This window comes from Chionomys nivalis, chromosome 10, assembly GCF_950005125.1.
Source record: "Chionomys nivalis chromosome 10, mChiNiv1.1, whole genome shotgun sequence".
Classification (NCBI taxonomy): Eukaryota; Metazoa; Chordata; class Mammalia; order Rodentia; family Cricetidae; genus Chionomys; species Chionomys nivalis.
The window spans coordinates 41,774,246-41,792,769 of record NC_080095.1 but is presented as its reverse complement, the minus strand read 5'-3'; the positions used below and the strand labels follow the sequence as shown (position 1 = coordinate 41,792,769).

The window sequence follows — 18,524 nt, the reverse complement described above, 5'->3', positions numbered from 1 at the left end:
TGGCTATGTGCGTGTTGGTAGAGAGTCCTCTTGTCTATAGATGCTAAGTTCTGTGATAAAAAAGTTCTCTTTGTCTTAGTCAGACTCAGTGCCTGGCGTCTACTAGATGCTCAATAAATATCTTGTGAACGAAGCCATGATTAAATCTTTAAACACTTTCCTTTTCCTGCTCTGTTTCAGGTGACAAGGTCAGTTTTGTTGATGAACCCAGGTTTTTCCTGGCTGCATTAAGGGAATAGGAATTAAGTAGATTCGGGTTGAAATCTGTGGCTGAGGCCAGAAGGGCCAGGTTAGGAGAGGCCTCCTCCTACCCTGCGGGGAGCAGAGGGTTGTGAAGCATAGCCTCAGCATTTAGATTCCCAGAAGCCAGAAGCAGCAGCAGAGATGCATTGTTTGAGAGATTTGGAGAGGGTCCGGATCTTGGGACAGGCCTTTGCCGATGACTCAGGAGCCACCAGCTCTGTTAGCCAGACAGAGATGATACTTCATTTTTAAAAAAAGAAAAAAAAGAGACAGTAAGTCATCTTTACTCAGAGTTAACATTTGCCCCTATGATTGTAATGGCAGATGTTGGGAACAGTGAGACCCCAGATCCTGAATTTCTTATAATCCTCTGATCTGAGTGCCTACAGCTGCTCTGAGCACGAGACCTTCCAGGGTTCCTGATGGCAGGAGAGTGGTTTCTGGTGGGTTTGGCTGGGGCGTGGCTATCTCTATATAATCTGCCCCTGAACACAATAAAGGGGGCATTCTTGGGGAATTCAAGGATGACCCGTGTCGCTGTCTCTGTATTTTAACCTCCAGCCCCCTTGCCCGAAGCTCTGGAACTGGGTGCCAGCGCACAGAGCGCAGACACAGGGGGCGCAGTGCACGGCAATTGGAGGTTCCACCCAGATTTCAGGAACTAGGAAACGCTGAGAGGTCGCCCTCAGAAGGTGAGAGTGGATTGGGGTATGTGTTAATCCTGACGTCCTTCGCTCGGTTTTGGTCTCTGCACCATGCAGGCAGCATGTGAAGTTCAACTGAGAAAGAGGGGTAAATGAACAGGGTTGTCCCCGGCCGGAGGGGACATATGTATTGGGAAAAGATAGAAAGTAAATAGCTTAAAAAGATAAATGTGTACAGGTGTATGATATGTTGATTGTGTTGTCTTTTGTGTTCTGGTCTGGAGAAAGACATTTGATTCTAGGAACTGCTAAGAAAGGTATTTTGACTTTAAAATATGGGCTTAAGAATTTGATGTTTTGGAAAGGTTGTTTTTGTCTCCACATACAATGAGAGCCTAAGGATTTATTCGATATTCATGTGGTTTGAATCCCCGAGACCTCCTGAAAATGTTGCAGTGGTGTGTGAGCAGCTGTGGCTCCAAGGCCAAGCAGCTCCAGGCGGCCGGCGCTGAGGGGCTGCAACGCATGCAAAGCCCGGGACCTGCCTCGAGAACCAGGCAAGAGCGCCAGGCCTGCTTCCAGCGTGGGCCTCAGGGCCTCTCCCCTATTGCAGCGACCCCTGAGAATGCAGCGTCCCCGCTCAGCAGGAAGTAGCTAGACTGACAATGCCCAAATTCCCTAAAAGATAATTTAAGTGGGGCCCCTTCAGTGGTTGCAGAGCAGCAAGCCTGCTTTCGTGAGTTCCCCTCCACTTCATGCACTCAGCTGACATGAATGTGCCACGGGAGTATGACAGCTGGGGTATTTTAGGGGACAGTGGTTTCTGACTGCTTCTGGGGTCATGCCAAAGCTACTCCTAAAAGTCCCGAGTCTGAAATGGTCACACACCTCTGTTCACTTTGAGGGGTATGAGGAACCAACAGTCTCTGGGATACTTGAATCTACCTGTCTTACAGGTTTAAGTTGCTCTGTTGTGTTCCCTAAAAGCCAGGATTCTCCTGAGGAGATGCTGTCACTCTCTGAGTACAGGTTCCATAGAGTGCTGGCCAAAGTGAATCAGTAGAAACCAAAAGGCTGTGTGATCAGGAGGGACCTCTACTTTATAAAAAATTTAGAGGGGAGATGTTGGGAGCAGTGAGACCCCAGATCTTGAATTTCTTGTAAACAACTTGTTTTCCCCTGATCTGAGTGCCTACAGCTGCTTTGAACACGAGACCCTCAGGAGTTCCTGATGGCAGGAGAGTGGTTTCCGGTGGGTTTGGCTGGGGCATGGCTATCAGTTAAGGATCCCTATATAAGCTTCCCCTGGACACAATGAAGGGGGCATTCTTGGGGAATTCAAGGATGACCCGTGTCGCTGTCTCTGTGTGTGTGTCTGTGTATTTTAACCTCCAGCCCCTTGCCCGAAGCTCGGGAATTGGGTGCCAGTGCACAGAGCGCAGACACGGGGGCGCGGTGTGCGGCAGGTAGATCAATTTAGAGATATCGAATGAAAGCCAAGAGCAGTGACACCCCAGATCCAGGCTCTGGGGCAGAGAAGGGTGTTTGTGCTAAGAGGTTCAGAGGTTCACAGCCCTTCATGAGGATATGATCCTCTCCTCCCAGACAGAGCAAGTAAGTAGTTGCTTAGGCCAGTCATAAATTAAAGCAACACTGAACATTAAACTCAAACAAGCATTTTAGTGAACCAGAAAACCCTGCATTAGTGTGTATTCTGTTTCTATAACAAACTAATCAAGGATACGTGTGTTGCAGAGCAGAAAAAAAAATGTATTTGATTCGGTTTTGAAGCCTGAAATTCTAAGATTAGGCAAACCTATCTGTTGGGGCTCTGATGAAGGCCTTCTTACTATGTCTCAATATGGCAAGGAGCGTGTGTGAGGAGAGAGCTCATGATGAGAGAGGGGGTGAGAACCCAGCTTTCTTATAGGCACTAACTAGGTTCTGAGCCTTGGGGGAGCATGCTTAAGCTATAGCCAAATCACCCACAGCATGGTGTAAACACAACTAAATGACCCTGTGCCGGACAGGATGCCTCTCTAAAAGATGAAGACACACTGTCGCTATCATCCAGGGACTTAAACTGGTGGTGGTGGTGGTGGGGGGGCTGGATATTTCTGTGAGGTTTTCTGAAAAATATTTCACGTTAAGGTTGTTCACTGAGAACACAGTCTCCAAAGCAGCCACTAATTCCCGGCATTTTTTGCCTGTCCCTTTTCATTGGTGAGGATGCCACCCAACTTTTTATTTTTATTTTTTTGGTTTTATTGTACATTTTTTCTCTGCTCCCCTCCCTTCCTCTCCTCTCCCCTTCAATCCTCTCCCATGGTCCTCATGCTCCCAGTTTACTCAGGAGACCTTGTCTTTTTCTATTTCCCATGTAGATTAGATTTATGTATGTCTCTCTTAGGGTCCTCATTGTCGTCTAGGTTCTCTGGGATTGTGAATTGTAGGCTGTTTTTTTGTTGCTTTTTTTTTTTTTTTTTTTGCTTTAAGTCTAAAAGCCACTTATGAGTGAGTATATATGGTATTTGTCTTTTGGGGTCTGAGTTACCTCATTCAATATGATTTTCTAGATAAATCCATTTGCTTGCAAATATAAGGATGTTGTTTTTTTCTGCTGTGTAGTACTCCATTATGTAAATGTACCACATTTTTCTTATCCATTCTTCAGTTGAGGGGTATGTAGGTTGTTTCCATGTTCTGGCTATAACAAACAATGCTGCTATGAACATAGCTGAGCACATGTCCTTGTGGTATGATTGAGCATCCTTTGGATATATACCTAAAAGTGATATTGCTGGGTCTTGACAAAGGTTGTTTCATAATTTTCTGAGAAATTGCCAGACTGTTATCCAAAGGGGTTGTACCAGTTTGCACTCCCACCAGCAATGGAGGAGTGTTCCCTTTACCCCACAACCTCTCCAGCATAAGTTGTCATCAGTGTTTTTGATCTTGGCTATTCTTACAGGTATAAGATGGAATCTCAGAGTTGTTTTGATTGGCATTTCTCTAAGAATGTTGAACATTTTCTTAAGTGTCTTTCAGCCATTTTAGATTCCTCTGTTGAGAGTTCTCTGTGTAGGTCTGTACTCCATTTTTTTATTGCATTATTTGTTCTTTTGGTGACCAGTTTCTTGAGTTCTTTTGTAATTTTGGAGATCAGCTCTCTGTCTGATGTGGGGTTGGTGAAGATCTTTTCTCATTCTGTAGGCTGTCATTTTGTCTTGTTGACCATGTCCTTTGCCTTACAGAAGCTTTTTAATTTCAGGAGGTCCCATTTATTGTTTCTCTCAGTGTCTGTGATATGGCTACCCAACTTTTGTAAATATGGGGCATCTTAGGAAGAAAGAAACTGATCCCAGTACCCTTTGGGGCTCCGCTGGGGATGGGCTGCAGAGGTTCCTGGTATAGCCAATGCATTTCTTCTGTTCTGTTTTCATTTTTGTTTTTCATTATTTATAAGTGACAGGTAAAACATCATCTGTGTTCATGGTGTAAACATGTGTTAACGTGTGTGCCCTGAAAATGTCTGAATCAAGTAATCTAACATGGTTATCATTCCCCATGCTGTTTTATTTTAATTGTGAAAACTTTAAATCAAAATTTCACAATGACCAGATCCTGTGATGAACTATAGTCAGCCATGGTGTACTCTAGATATGCTGAACTTATCCCTCCTGTCCAAAGGAAGTGTGTCTCCTGTGGCCAGCATCCCCCAGGCTCCCTCCCCTGCACACGTCAGTCTCTGACAGCGGTCACTCTTTCTGCTTTCATGAGTCTGATGTGTTAGCTTCCCGTGTAAGCAGAGTCAGAGAATTTGTTATTCTGTGCCTGATTTCTTATTGCCTTTCACCTAGGTTCATCTACACCATGGTAAAGGGCAGCTTTCCTTCTCAAGGCTAAAGACTGTGTGTGTAAAATATATTTCCCACATGTCCTTTATCTGTTTGTAAACTGATAGGCACCTTGATTAATTCTGGGTCTTGGCTATGTGCCTTTTATGCTGGGTAGGGAGACATCTTGGCACAGTCTGGCCATTGTTCCAGGATTCTCTAGCCAGGCTACAACCACCCAACCCCCCAAAACTCCTACAGTCCCCCACCCTTCCCCAATCCTCAGGGCTAGAAAGAGAACTGGATACTTTTCTTGAGAACCTGGGTTTGATTCCTAGCACCCACAACTGTCAGTTCCTGGGAATCTGATGCCCTCTTCTGACATCTCCAGGCACTGCATGCTCATGGTACACAGACATACATGTAGGCAAAACACTATTACAAATAAAAATTAATTAAAATGAAGAAAAACGTGACCTCCCCAACTGATGTGAGGTCTCCGCCACCTCCATACATGGTGTCCTCTGGGAAGAGAAGCCAGAAAGAGGCTCCCAGGGGTAAGCCCTGACTTCCAGCTGGGCTGTCTCTCCTCACTGACCAGATCTCCTTTGGCACTGAGGCCATTGCCTAGCCTTCTGAAGGGGCAGGGAACACTATAAGGGTCAAAGTTTCCTTTACCAGGCCAGCTGCCAGCTAATACTCCACCATCTCGGATAGCCTACTCTCCCTCCCCGTAGCACTGCTCTTGGGCCAGACAGGCTCGCCTCCATAGACAAACCATCCTTCCTCCATGCCTCTCTGTTTGCGGGCCGGAACTGTCTGCCTTTGAGAAGAATAGACTGTGAGAAAGAACGTGTGCCTTGAGGAATTAGTTGCAAGCCAGGGGTCATATGCTGGGCCAAGGGCATGGGTCTTCTCAGAGCCTTGGGGATGCAGCAATAGCAGTAGCCTCCTCCTAGATGCTACCCTTAGGCCTGGCATGTGTGCCCAGGTGCTCTATGAGCCAATCGTGAAGAGTCACCTTCCAGACCAAGATGATGACCCTAATGGACACAGGCCGATTCAATTATATTGTTTCCGTGTGTGTATGTGTGTGTGCATATGCATGTTCTGTGTATACACATACAGAAGCCACAGGTGGATGTCCAGTATCCTGCTCTATTAAGTCTCCACTTTATTTCCTTGAGACAGAGTCTCACTGATACTAGAACTAGGCTGGCAGCCAGCAAGCCCCAGAGATCCAACCCACCCATCTCTGCCCCCTACTGCACTGGATTTGTAGGTACCCACAGCCGTGCTCAGCTCTTTACATGGGTGCTTGGAAGTTCAAACTCAGGTCCTGGTGTTTGCACAGTATGAGCTCTTATCCACTGGACCATCTCCTCAGACCCTCTAGGCTCCTTTTTGAAGCTGTGCTTTTTATTTAGAGACACTTGTAGACTCCCGGAAAGTTGTTAAAGACTACAGAGATGGACCATTCATCCAGCTCCCCAGTGGTAACATCTTGCAAAACTGGAGTAGAGTTATTATTGTAACTTATTGTAATGATGGCGCCACCATCCATTGATTTTGTTCAGGTTTGCCAGTTGTATTTGCACTCGCGTATGTGTGTGCTTCATTTTTCACATCTGTATCACCTGTGCAGATGCGCCAAGATACAGAACCATCCGTCACCACAAAGATCCTTCCTGTTACCTTGTATAACCACCTATTGCCCCATTCCTAACTTCTGGCCACCACTAATCTGTTCTCTAGCTCTCTAATCTGTCCTTTCGAGCCTGTGCTATAAATGAAATCAGATGGTATAACTGAGGAGCAACGTTTTCACTCGTCATAGTTACCTTGCGAGTCTCCCCAGTTTTGGAGCAATACCAGTCATTTCCCCCAACTGTTGCTACTACAGCTTTAACCACTGCATATCCCCAACATGACCCTGAGACCTGACTACAAATCCTTTGAGACATGAACCTCTTGCTCTGTAAGAGAAACTGCCATTTTGCTTGTTTATTTCTTGACATGTGACGTGGGAGAGGTGGGACACACTGCAAGTTTTCCTAGCTCCGTTCAAATGTCCCTAGGTTCCTGTGCCCACACGCCCCCAGGTCAGGTGGATTGTCGGGTCCTTTAGCTCCAGCTGACAGTTCTTTCTCATGTCTCCTCTTCTTCCCTAGGAGCACATCTATAAGCTGATGAAGAGTGACAGCTACGCGCGCTTCCTGCGGTCCAATGCTTACCAGGACCTGTTGCTGGCCAAGAAGAAGGTATCTTGGGAAGGGCAAGCTTGTCTTTCTTAGCACTGTTGACTCTCGCTGCTGCTTGCTGCTGGTGTAAAATGAGAATATCATCCCTTGGGTTTTGTTTATTTACTTTTCTTCTCTCCCCTTTTCTGTCTGCCCCTCTCCAATCAAAAACAGCGAGGAAGGTTACTGTCCCAGCCTCCCCCGATACCCAGGATACGGCATTGTGCCTCCATGTTCCCATTCCCTCTGTCTGCCTGTTTTGCCTACAGTGAGAGGAGGGTGAACAAATATTGCCACAGTGGCTCGACTCCAGAATGTCAGGTTGGCAGTGACCCAAGCAAATCTTAGGATAGCAGAGGGATTTTTCACTGCCAGTTCCCTTCAGTCATTCCCAACAGGTCCTTCTCTTCAACCTGACTAGAAAGGGACTATGAAGTGAGGATCAGGACACCCCCACCCCCCACCCCGGGAAAGAAAGTCTTGCCAGTTTTAGCGGATCCACCAGACATCTGAATCATCACTAAAATAGGGCATTGATCCCTTCTCGTTATAGCCTGGCTCACCATTTCTCTGAAGTTTTTCCCGGTTACTTTAACTAGGAAGTAACCACCTCCCAACTACTTCCTCCTCCTCTTCCACTTGGAATTAAATCATGGCTCTTACAGCCCTTGGAGACTTGGTTCACAGAGCCCCGAGCCCCTCAGCATGTGGATGATGAGAGTGCCTGGAAGGGGTGGGGAAGGAATGCAAGAATGATACATGGGCTAGGAAAAGGGAGGGCAAAAGGTAGGGCTCATGAGTCTGGTGAACACACCAACCTTCTGGACACTTCCGCTCCAACCTGAAGGCCATGTGGGGTCAAGTGTGACTCGACTTGCTCCAGATTCTACGACTTCCATTCTCACTGCACACACGCATGCACGCACACACATGCACACTTCTCTTCTGCTGGTATCCAAACCCTAGTCCCCAAACGCACGGTTGTCCATCCGCAGGTTTTCTGTTGGGCTAACTTCAGCATCACACTCTTCTCTGTGTACTGGCAACTGTACCACATGTTTGCCTGTCTGCCCATCTGGTTGGTACCATGTAACTCCAGGGTCCTGGAGAGCATTTACTTCTACCTTCTTGTTCTTACAGCCCACCCCCTGCCCTAAGACTCCTAAGACTCTGAGAATAGTGAGAGACCTTCCAGAAGTTCTACTGTCAAAAAAGCTCAGCTCTGCTACTTTCCAAGCCCCTCTTGGAGTTGAGCTCATGGGATGGAGAATATGAAACCTTTGGCCAATTCCCTTTTTGGAGGATAGGTTCCTGTAGATTGGGGATGAGACTCCCCCACACAAAGTGGCTCTGCTACCCACTTTTTCAAGCACTGGAAGAAAGATCAAGGTCATAGAGACTTTGGGCACTTAAGTCTCATGGGAGAAAGTCAAGGGAAGATTTATTTTATTTGAATTTTTTTTATTTCTTGAGGCTCAGGTCCCCTAAACTGACCCCAGTTAGGGCACATTTAAGGCTCTAGCAATTTCACCAATCTGTGCCTAGCTACATAAGCATTTAGAGTAAAGGTCAGATGCCATTTAGTCTCCCCATGGTTGTGGGGAGGGAAGATGCACCTCAATCCAGGAAGCGGGCTAAACTAGCTGAGTTTGCAGATCCCTCCCGACGCAGCAGTCAGGAGGCCAGGGGAATGGGGCAGCAACTAACCCCTTCCCAGGAAAGGTTACAAATATGAAGTTCAGTAGTTACCCCACAGCCCTCAAATTAAAGGATGTTCTTCTGGCAGAAAGCCAGGGTACCTGCTCATCTTTTCAGTATGGAGCAGTTATTTCCCCCAGATAGTGGTGCTTTCCCATCCATGTCTTCCTGAGAGTCTCCAGGCACCAGATTTGGAACTAAGCACCTTCAGGAAGGCCCAGAGCATCAGATTCCAGTGGTGCTGTGGTTCATCCTCTGATAGCGAGTGAGATCTCCAACCTCCCTCCAGCCCCAGACAGTAAGAATCGGCCTCCTGTTTCAGCTGAGAACCATGCCTGGTAGAGTCTAGAAGCACAGACTTATGCTCTGTTGTAATGGCTCTTTCTCTTTTCTGCTATCCTCAGAGGAGAGGGTAGTTGCTCTGGAGAACTAGATTCTAAAGGAGGGTGAACTGGATTTTGATTGACAATGATGTAGCAGTGATGATGGGTTTCCATAGCAGCTCAAAGGAAATGTGGCCAGGGGATAAGAGTAACAGGTCTAGAATTGGCTTGACTTGACTCTGCCCTCTGGTGTCTTTAGGATGAGAGCTGAGCTTTGTCCCCCCTCCATAGCAGACTCAGGGTATGGACCAGACATGGATCTCACAGATCCTATCTGAGAAGAAAGCCCAGCCCAACTCTATGGTCACATGTCATTTGTCTTGTGTTTTCCTTCTGCAACTTCATGTCTGTCTTTAGGAGCTTGGTTAAGTCACTAGGGGGCATGGGTGGATGCCAAGGATGGCTGCCTTTGCCTGGCCCCTGTTTCCAGCACATTCTAGACCCACAGACAGCTAGGTGCTTCTTCAGTTCCCAAGTTGCAAGTATTTGTCGTGTGTGCTGTGTGTGTCCTCTGAATTTGTCAACCTTGGGCTGAAACGGGGCTCTAAATCAAGACGGAAGGCATTTGGGATAGAATTCCATGCTTTCTGGGTAGGAAACTTGGGGAAAGGGTCAGGCAGGCACCATATCTCTTCCTCCTGAGAGGCCTGTAGTAGAACATTTTCGGCTTTTGCCTTCTCTTGCCTCTGCTGAACTAACAGTTCCCCCAGGAGGATGCTGAGCCTCCTGAAGCCATCCCCAGTTCGGCTTAGAAGTGTTACCACTTGGGACCTGAGAAACTGTTTTCTGCTCAGAGCTAGGCTTGTTTCCGGAGGCCTCAGCCCCCTTTGTCACTGCAAAGTACTTGAGTAGCCTCTGCTTGCTCTCAGGACACAGAAAATCATTAGGAAGGCGCTGAAGTTAGCAGCTGTTCCTCTAGGCAGAAAAATCCTCAAGAGAGAAAAACAGTCCTGACCCACACTCATGGATGAATTCAGGACTCAGCCCTGGCTGCTTCGGGAGTCCCATCGGGATCCCAGCACTGCCATACATGGATAGCCCTCAGAGCTAGTCTGTTCTGTGTCAACACTTGGAGGCCCAGGGACCTCCTGGCCACAACCACCCAGGGCCCTGCAACAAGCAGCCATCTTGAATGGCTACCAGGGAGCTCCAGAAGGCGAAGGCCCTGCAGTACCACCCATGGCCCTTCTATAAAAGCCCATTCCCTCCTCTCACTTCCCTGGGTGCCAGAGAGGCAGTGTTTCTCCGGGGCTTCTGTTTTCCTGCTCTTCATCAGCTCTGCCAACAGCTCTGGCCGCTTCTCTGCACATTTTGCCGCATTTGGCTTTTGTGTTTTGTTCTTTAGCTGTGGCTGCTGCTGTTTAGAAATCACGTGAAAGCTGAAGATTTTTTTCCCCTGTATTTTTCTTCCTACCCCCCCCTTTTTTTTTCTCCCCCTTAAAGCCAGAAAGTGAGCAAGGTCGTAGAACTTCCCTAGAAAAGTTCACGCGCAGTGTGGTAAGTTCAGCTGGTGTTCTGCCCTCCACATTCCTTTCGCTTTGGGTTTTGGGTTTTCAGATCTTTTTTGTCCTTTTTTTTTTTTTTTTGGTGGGCGGGAGTTCAGTGCTTCCCCTCCTCTCCCCTCACCCCTTTCTTTTGCCAGTGTCTGCAGCTTCTCTTCCAGGGATGGGATTGCAAAAAGAGCAAGCATCCCCCCACCCCCTGCAGAAGGTTCACAGCTCAGGGCCCAGCCTGCACCCGGCCACAGGATGAGACCTGTGACCTCTTTTTGAGGCTGAGGAGGAAGGGACCTTACTGCTCCTGGGGCTGGGCCATCTGAGCATCTTCTACAGCGGCCTGGGGAGAAGGCCTTGGAACAAACCACAAACCAAATTGGCTGAGAACCATCACTCGCCTCAAAAAAAAAAAAAAAAAAAAAAAAATCCAAATTTCCCTCTGTGAACCCTGACCGTCGTTAGTGTGGGTCGCAAGCTGCTGCAGTGTAGGTGGCTTTTGCTGTGTGCAGGAAGCAACCGCGCTGCATGGGGTGTGGCACTGTGGTCCAGCTGTTGTGTGTGCGCTGGTGACCTCTGCATGAGTACCCACAGCCCTTGAGGTCCCTTGTCAGCCTCATTTGCATAGTGCGGCCTGGAGAGGAAGACAGTTTCTGAGTCCCATAACTGTGCCAAGGGTTTACCAATCTCCCTAGTCCCTAATTCTGATAAAGGAGTACATACAGGATAGAGGTTCCCTGTCCCTGCAGGGAAATGGCCTTTCCCCTTTCCACAACAGCTTGGTGAGGCAGAGACTCACGCATGACACAAAGGGAGGCAGGCAAGAGCAGTTAGTAGGGTCCCTCTGGGATCTATGCCATGGCTTACATGGCACAGGGCAGAAACATCGCCCCTTCCCATGGTGGCTTCTTCTCCAAGCCTTAGACTGGGTGCATACTGACTGGTCTAGAAGAAGTCACTGAGTTCATGGAACCTTGCCTGTACTATTAATATCAAACTATCAGCAACCAAAATAGCAGTTGCAGGGCACTTGGAACTGGCCACCTTGCTCTTCCCAAAGAGCGGGACCCACCGAGGCTAACTTGCCTTGTTTCCTCACCTCTGTGGAAGAGCAAAGTCCTTGTAAAACATGACTACTGTATGATTAGTGCCCTTTCAGTCCTTTCTAAATAGTCTAAGAAATCCTGGGTTGACAGCTACGTAGCCATTTTCCTGTCGTAGCAGGATGCATTTTAACGACATGTAACCGTGATTTTGAATCCACCAAATGTATACATCATCACACCTCAGGTAGGTAGGTGGCAATTAAAAGATCGAAGCGCCTCTGTCTTCGTAGGCTTTCTCACAAGAGAAAACCTGCAGACCGGGAGACCTGTTGGCCCCTTGTCCTTACAGCTGGTTTGCTGTGGCCATGTGGTCATGAAGGTGACACATGCACTGTCAGAGGCCAGGCCCGTTGAACCTCTTCGTAGGCCACCACAATAGCTTCATAGAAACCGGGGGGAGGGGGTGTTCTGTATTGAGCTGTGTCCTGGCTGCTGTAAATAGGAGAGGTTTAGAGATTAAGCCGACAAGTTAAAAGCAAGCCATAGAGGCAACCAGGACTTTCAGGTGCAAATTGAGAAAAGAGAGTTTTCTTTGTGGGCTAGCTGAGCTCTTGACAGCCCTGTGCATACTCTTTAGGCAGACGGAGAGGACGAGGTTTAGAGAGGAAACCTGGTGCGTGGACAAGATGTGCAGGCTTCTTCAGGTTGCTTCCCATGAGAAGTGGGTATCAGGAGAGGCAAAGACAGTCTCAGCGAAGGTCTGTGAAGGGCATTTATTGGTATCCCTTCACCTCGGAAGTATTGTCAGCTCGGTGGACCTCGAAGGTCTGTGGATGAGTAGAACAGGAAAGCGCCTGCCTCTCCGTATGGCTGGCATGCCATGTGAATTCACAAAGAAACGGCTGGAAAGCAGAAAAACAACCAAGCTCTTGAGACTTAGGCATTTATGTGGCAAAAGGCTCCAGGTTTTAAAAGCAATTCCCGGAGATTCTTTCATGAAGGGAAGACTCTACTAGGTGATACATTCGGGCTTTCTGGTTCTGTGATAGCCATGTATTGCCACTGACCCTTCCCTGCTCCTTGTGAGCTGTAGGTAACACCCCAACCCCAGAGACCATCTCTCTGCTACTCAAACTCAGTGGCTCAACATCCCAGTATTTTAACCAACCCATAAATATGCCTGCTTTCTTAATATGATATATACACAAAGTGTTCACCTTCTCTAAAAGAAGGTTTACATTGTTCCATAAAGATGAGGAGGATAAGGAAGAAAAGGAAGATTTTCTTGTGTTTCCTCTGCTTACCATGAACAAAACGAAGGGCTGGTTTAGTATTTCCATGTCGCTGAGATCGATAAGCAGACTATCCATATTCGCCACTGATGGAGAACTTGTAGGGAAAAGCAAAGCAGTTCACTAATAAGGGTTTGGGGCTGTCATTTAGGATTAATCAATTGATGGTGGATTTCATTCGAGTGGCTAGAGCCTAGTCAGACTGAACGTGAGTCCAGAATTCTGTCCTTGATAAAGGAGGAACAGCTGCAGAGAGAAGGCCGAGTCTCAGGACATGTCATGGCATTGAGGAGCTGCCTGTCAGAGACCAAAGACATCCATTCCTAAGGAGTGGCTGAGCGTTTCATGGAGGCATTCCTAAGGCCATGCTCGTAGAGTGCAGAGGCCTGGCCATCCGAGGAAGTGGTGCTGGGAGGGCTTCTCCCTCCAGCGAAAGTTTCATTTGAAGTCACCCAGGGCTTTACGGTGCCAGGAAAATGTGGAGGGTGTTGTACCCAGTATTATGTCATCTGGCAGACTGGTGGAACCATATAGCTTACCTAAAATCCTGCTTATCTGACGGCAAAGGCCGGGTTCAGAACCAAATGTGGATGAGAATCCGGGATGGGGCTGTAGCTAACCCATAGTAGTAGTGCACTCTGCCTTAGAACTCCCTTTGGTGGGCCCAGCCCCGTGTGCACCCCTCTGGCCGTTCATCACAGGCTTTTCTCAGCCTCCACCATCAGCCGCCTGTGCACAGTGAGTAATCCACCACTGTACACAGGGCCCTTGTTCAACGAGCTCTAGCTTCAGAGAGGACGATGATACACTGTAACTCCTCAAAGGGCTTTCAAACATGGAATTAGGCCAAAGGAACCTGTTTTAGAAAAGTCTAGAATCCAAGAGGTAGACAGCAAAGGTGGAAGGTACAGAGAGACCAAAGAAAGGGGCAGACAAACTCAGAATTGCTCAGAAGACTGCGTATTAGGGACTTACTGACAGGAGCGTGCTCTGAGTAGCAGGAAGATGAGAGTCCTACACTCCAAGGTAAGAGAAAGGGGCCATGTGTGCCAAGCCAGACAAAAATGGGCCTTAGCTAAATAAAATGTACCAGGACTTTTTCAAACATTCTTAATGTATCATATCAACCAAGACGCGGTCCAGGTTTCCGTGGCCAGTACCAAATGCTCGGTTGACTAACTCTGTCTTACATGTTTTATTAACTGGGGGAATGTGTCTGGTGCCCTTGAAGTCCAGACAAAGGGGTCAGATCCCTTGGCTTCAGGGTCACAGACAGGTGTGAGACCCCAGATGTGGGTACTGGAGGGCTGAACTCAAGTCCTCTGCAGGAACAGTACACGCTTTAACTGCTGTTGGGCTGATCATCGCTGCTAGGTTGGTCCATCCCATGTCATATGGAAGGCAAGGTGGCAGTTGTCCAGAGGTCAGCAGCGGGGTCAGTCTTCAGGGCAGGGATCCCTTCATGAGCCAGAGTCCATCTCTCGCTGGTCTTTCTCACTAAGCCACTCCCTTTCCACAATGGCTATAATATGACATCAGCATTAGAAAACACCTGACAATCACTGTGGGCTGCCTTTCGTGCTATCTCCTCTGGGGTCCTTCGGTGGGAAACCCATCACTCACCGTGAAGGGGAAGGATATGTCCAAATGCAGACCACTTTCCACTGTCCAGGGCCTACTGGCCTGCCAGACTCTGCTGCCTTTCTGGGCATGATAGCACATGGGAAGGGAAGAGGGTGGGTGGCCAGAAAGTCTCCTCACACCGATCTCACTTTGATGTTGAGAGCTGACCGTAGACAGACAGCAAGCTGACATCTCCACAGGGCAGGACCGTGATAAAGAACCAGGGGCTTCTGGAGAGACAGGAGGGGTGAGAGGAAGCAAAGAAGCCCTAGAGCAGCGGCAATGCCATTTCCTCTTTCGGGTGGCAGCTGAAGCCATCTGGTGTGAACTCTGAGCTGGGGAGGAGGAGAAAGTACCCTGTCCCTTGTACACAGTATCAAAGAAGACATCTCAGAGTGTGGCAGCATTTGAGTGGAGCAAAATGGTGGTTCCCGTGTAGCTGGCAGCCACTCACCTTTACCTTCCCCGTTAAAGCTCCAGCTACTCCCTAAGACTTCCATCTGCTCTATGAACAGCAAAGACAGAATACAGGTACCGAGCAGGGCCAGGGAAGGAGTGAGGAATGTGGAGGGTGGCTGTGCTGTGGGATTCCTTGGACTACAGCAGGAGGGCTGGAAGCAGAGGGCTCCTTGGCACATGATCAGTGGCATCTGACTTCGGGCTTTTTGTCCTGCCTGCCAAGAAATGCAGGGTGGGGGTAGAGGGAGTCAGCCAGCTGTCATTCCCCTGTCCCCTCCCTCCTCAACAGATAGCACCTGTTGGATGTAGGACTAAGCCTCTCCCCGGGCCCTCACTCCGGGCAGCTCTGAGGGACATAACTTTAGCTCCAGGTCCGGGCCTTCTAGAAGGGTTGGGGATCCAGGGCAGTTGACCCTGTGACTGCACCACTTTCTCCAAGGGCTGTTTTCCTTCTGCCTCAGCATTTCCTGAGGAACAGCCTGGTGGGGATGAGTCTGCAAACGCTTAGACTCAGCAGAAGAGTGGAAGGCCTGGACCTCGATCAGAAAACCTTCTCAGGTCTCTAGCTAGAGACAACTGAAGCAGCTATGCAAGACTGCCTTTGATGGCAAACAGTCCTCAGGTCCTTTTGACACCATAGTGTTCCAGACGTTAGTAGCAGCCTCTCCTATCTAACCCAACCATAGGGGTACCCTGGCTAGAGACAGCTGTCATAAGTGGGTGGGAAGAGTGAAGGTCTGTGTCCCCAGAGCAGCCTCAATGCCTTCTGGGACTTCTCTATGCAGAGTAGCTACTGCCTTGCTGTATGACCCCAGGCAAATGACTTAGCCTGGAGACCTATTGTCCCCTCCACCGCCTTCCCTGTATAATAATTGGACTGGTTAATCACTGGCGTTCCTGTCTAGTTGGGAATGTTCTGCAGGTGTGTGCCCCACTCTACACTGGGACTCCTGAGCCGTATGAATCATTCCTGAAAGTAGGAGAGGAGCTGCCTTTTTGTCCCATTAGTTACCTGATTCAGACATGTCTGACAGCCCTGGAGATTAGGAGGTGAGCGGTGGCTAGAACGGGAGTCAGAAGTATTTACAGACCCCAGTCAGGCACCAGCAGGCGGGCGGAAGCCACACCTCCCTGTCTTGCAGGACAGGCCCTCTGACAACCCATGGTTCACTCCTGCATTGAGTAGCCGGAGAGCGGGCAGAGGTCACAGAGAACAGGGAGCAGTGCCACCTTGCCTTGCCAGCACAGCACTCCCTCCTTTGGGTTGGGATGCCTGGGGGCAAGTGGTTCAGGTCAGCTTGGCAGGACAGTGTCCCCAGTGTTGCTGCTGCTAAATAGGGGTACCGCATACTGCAAGACCAAGAATGAAGTGTGGCCATCTAGGACTCATCACTGATGCCCCATACTTTGACAGGGGACCCTGGGCCTGAGCACGCTTTGAGATGAGTAAGGGGGTCTGGGCGACAAGGATGTCACCGTTACCGTCAGTGGGAGGTGAAGTCTCCTCTATTCTCGGTCCTCTTTCTGTTTCGGCCCATGGGAAGTGTGGTAAAGCACACAGATTGTACCTATAAAATTGAAAGCATAGAAGTCTGTTTTTTCATAAGCTGTAAAAGCGACTGAACCGGCCAGGCTGCTGGAAGGCAGGGAAAACACCCTGGTGAACTGATCAGCGGCATCGGGGTTTGGTTGTTTTGTTTCTATACAGAGTTTCATTGTCATTCTGGGGGCAATTCATCATCCCTAGGCCCTGACACCAGAACCCCAGTGTTGTGTTACAACTGATGATACAATCTGACAACTGAAAGCACCCCACAAAATGCCCTAGCCACCCAGTACGGGTTGAGAGAAGACTGTATGTATAGTTCAGCATCAGGACACTGGAGTGAGCAAGTCTCTGGGATGCCCTCCCTCCCCTCAGCCCCCACATCACTGTTCTTGCCTTTCCCAGACCCCAGTGTGCCACGCAGCCGACTGAAACTCCAAGTCCTCTGAGGCAGAAGGGCTCAGCTGTGTGTTTCTGGCAGCTGATTTCGATCCAGACCTCATCCCTGCCAGTCTCCCAGTGGGGCAGGCTAGGGGCAGACTGTGTCTATGTGCCAGGCAGAGATCTATTTTGGGAGGTGACCTGAGCCCTTTGCCATCTTGTTGCCTCCTGACCACCCCCACTTAGGAAAGTCATCGCGCTGGAAAGTGATCCCGCTTTAGAGGCGGCTGGTGGGGTTGTGGGATTTCCAGACTGTTCCTTGTCACTACGCTGCCAGACTCTGGCACTTGTCCCCATGCAGCCACATGGGGACCTCGTGAGCTCCCATCTGTCCAATGAGAAGGCAGGTCACTCAAGAGACTGCGCATGCCTCTTTAGGGGACAAACCTGCCCTGGTCCTGTCAGCAGGACAGAGTAGAGACAGCCACTTCCAGGCCTTACTAGGCTTATAGGTCCTGGAAAGAAGACAAGGCTACCTATCCCAAGGTCAAGGAGACTGGACGTTGTCCAAACTGGAGAGTTGAAAGAAGTAGGGAAGCTAAAGATCAGAGGACTGGCAAGCAAGGCCATAGTGCAGGTTCCCCTGACAAAATGAGTCACTGAAAACAAAGGGGTAGGTGCTTCCTTCCCTTTGTTAAAGCAGCTAGGAATGTCTCAGGTTGCCATGTAGTTAAAGTGCTGTGTCGCAGGAGGAGAGCACACCTATGATGTACACATTGTAGGAAAAGTCTATAGGATGCTGCTTGGAAGCCAATGGCCGCCCGGGACACTGTAGGAGAGCAGATGACTGGGGCACTGAAGGCAGTTCCCTATTGCGTGAGAAGATAGCAGTGGGTCTGCCACTCTCCCTCAACATGGCCCTGTCCCTGTGACGGTAGCAACAGCAGCACAGTCTCAAACAGGAGCGGGCCTCATTGGTTTAACATTTGGCAGAACTCTCTGTTCTCCTTTTCCTGTGTGACACTAGTGACATCCTTACTACTGGAAAAAAATTAAAAGAAAAACCGTGTTAGTGAGATTTCAACCCAAAGATCGAAACTAATGTCTACTCCTGCCCACTTCTCCAACCTATCATTTCTAGCTTGAGGCTGTGATAACAGAAATGGAAATGATCACAGGCCAGAGAAGTGCTCCCTGCCTGTGCTGCTCTGGGCATCTTCATGCTAACCTTCTGTATTCTATATCCAGGGTTTTGATGAGTCAGAAGAAATTCAGAAGAGAAAGGGATTGTGAAGGTCATGACAAGGGAGACAGGAGTAGATAAAGATGTCTGGCCATGCCGGGCAGGTGGTGGCAGCACACACCTTCAATCCCAGCACTAGGGAGGCAGAGGCAGGCAGATCTCTGAATTGAAGGCCAGCCTGGTCAATAAAAGCTAGTTCCAGGACAGGCACTAAAGCTACACAGAGAAACCATGTTTAGGGGCGGGGGTGTCTGGCCTCAAGCAAACCTGATGATCATCTTTGCTTCCCAGAATAAATGGGCCATCTAGTAGAACAGGTGGATAGAAGACATGGGGAGAACTACCCCATTGGAGAATGTTCTGACAGCGTTTAGAAGCCCCAGGGTCAAGAACATTG

At 48.9% G+C, this 18,524-nt stretch overlaps 1 protein-coding gene across 6 annotated transcripts in view; it reads left to right on the top strand.

Moving 5' to 3' along the window:
* The window catches only part of Rgs6 (regulator of G protein signaling 6), a 523,367-nt gene that overhangs the window by 489,353 nt on the left and 15,490 nt on the right, over positions 1–18,524 (top strand). For 3 of the 6 annotated variants that reach the window (XM_057782284.1, XM_057782282.1, XM_057782283.1), the window contains exons 16-17: positions 6,895–6,984; positions 10,488–10,541. In XM_057782284.1, the coding sequence (XP_057638267.1) occupies positions 6,895–6,984; positions 10,488–10,541 (144 nt within the window). The remainder of the gene's footprint in view (positions 1–6,894; positions 6,985–10,487; positions 10,542–18,524) is intronic. The other 3 variants (XR_009057823.1, XM_057782286.1, XM_057782285.1) reach the window with 2 other exon arrangements.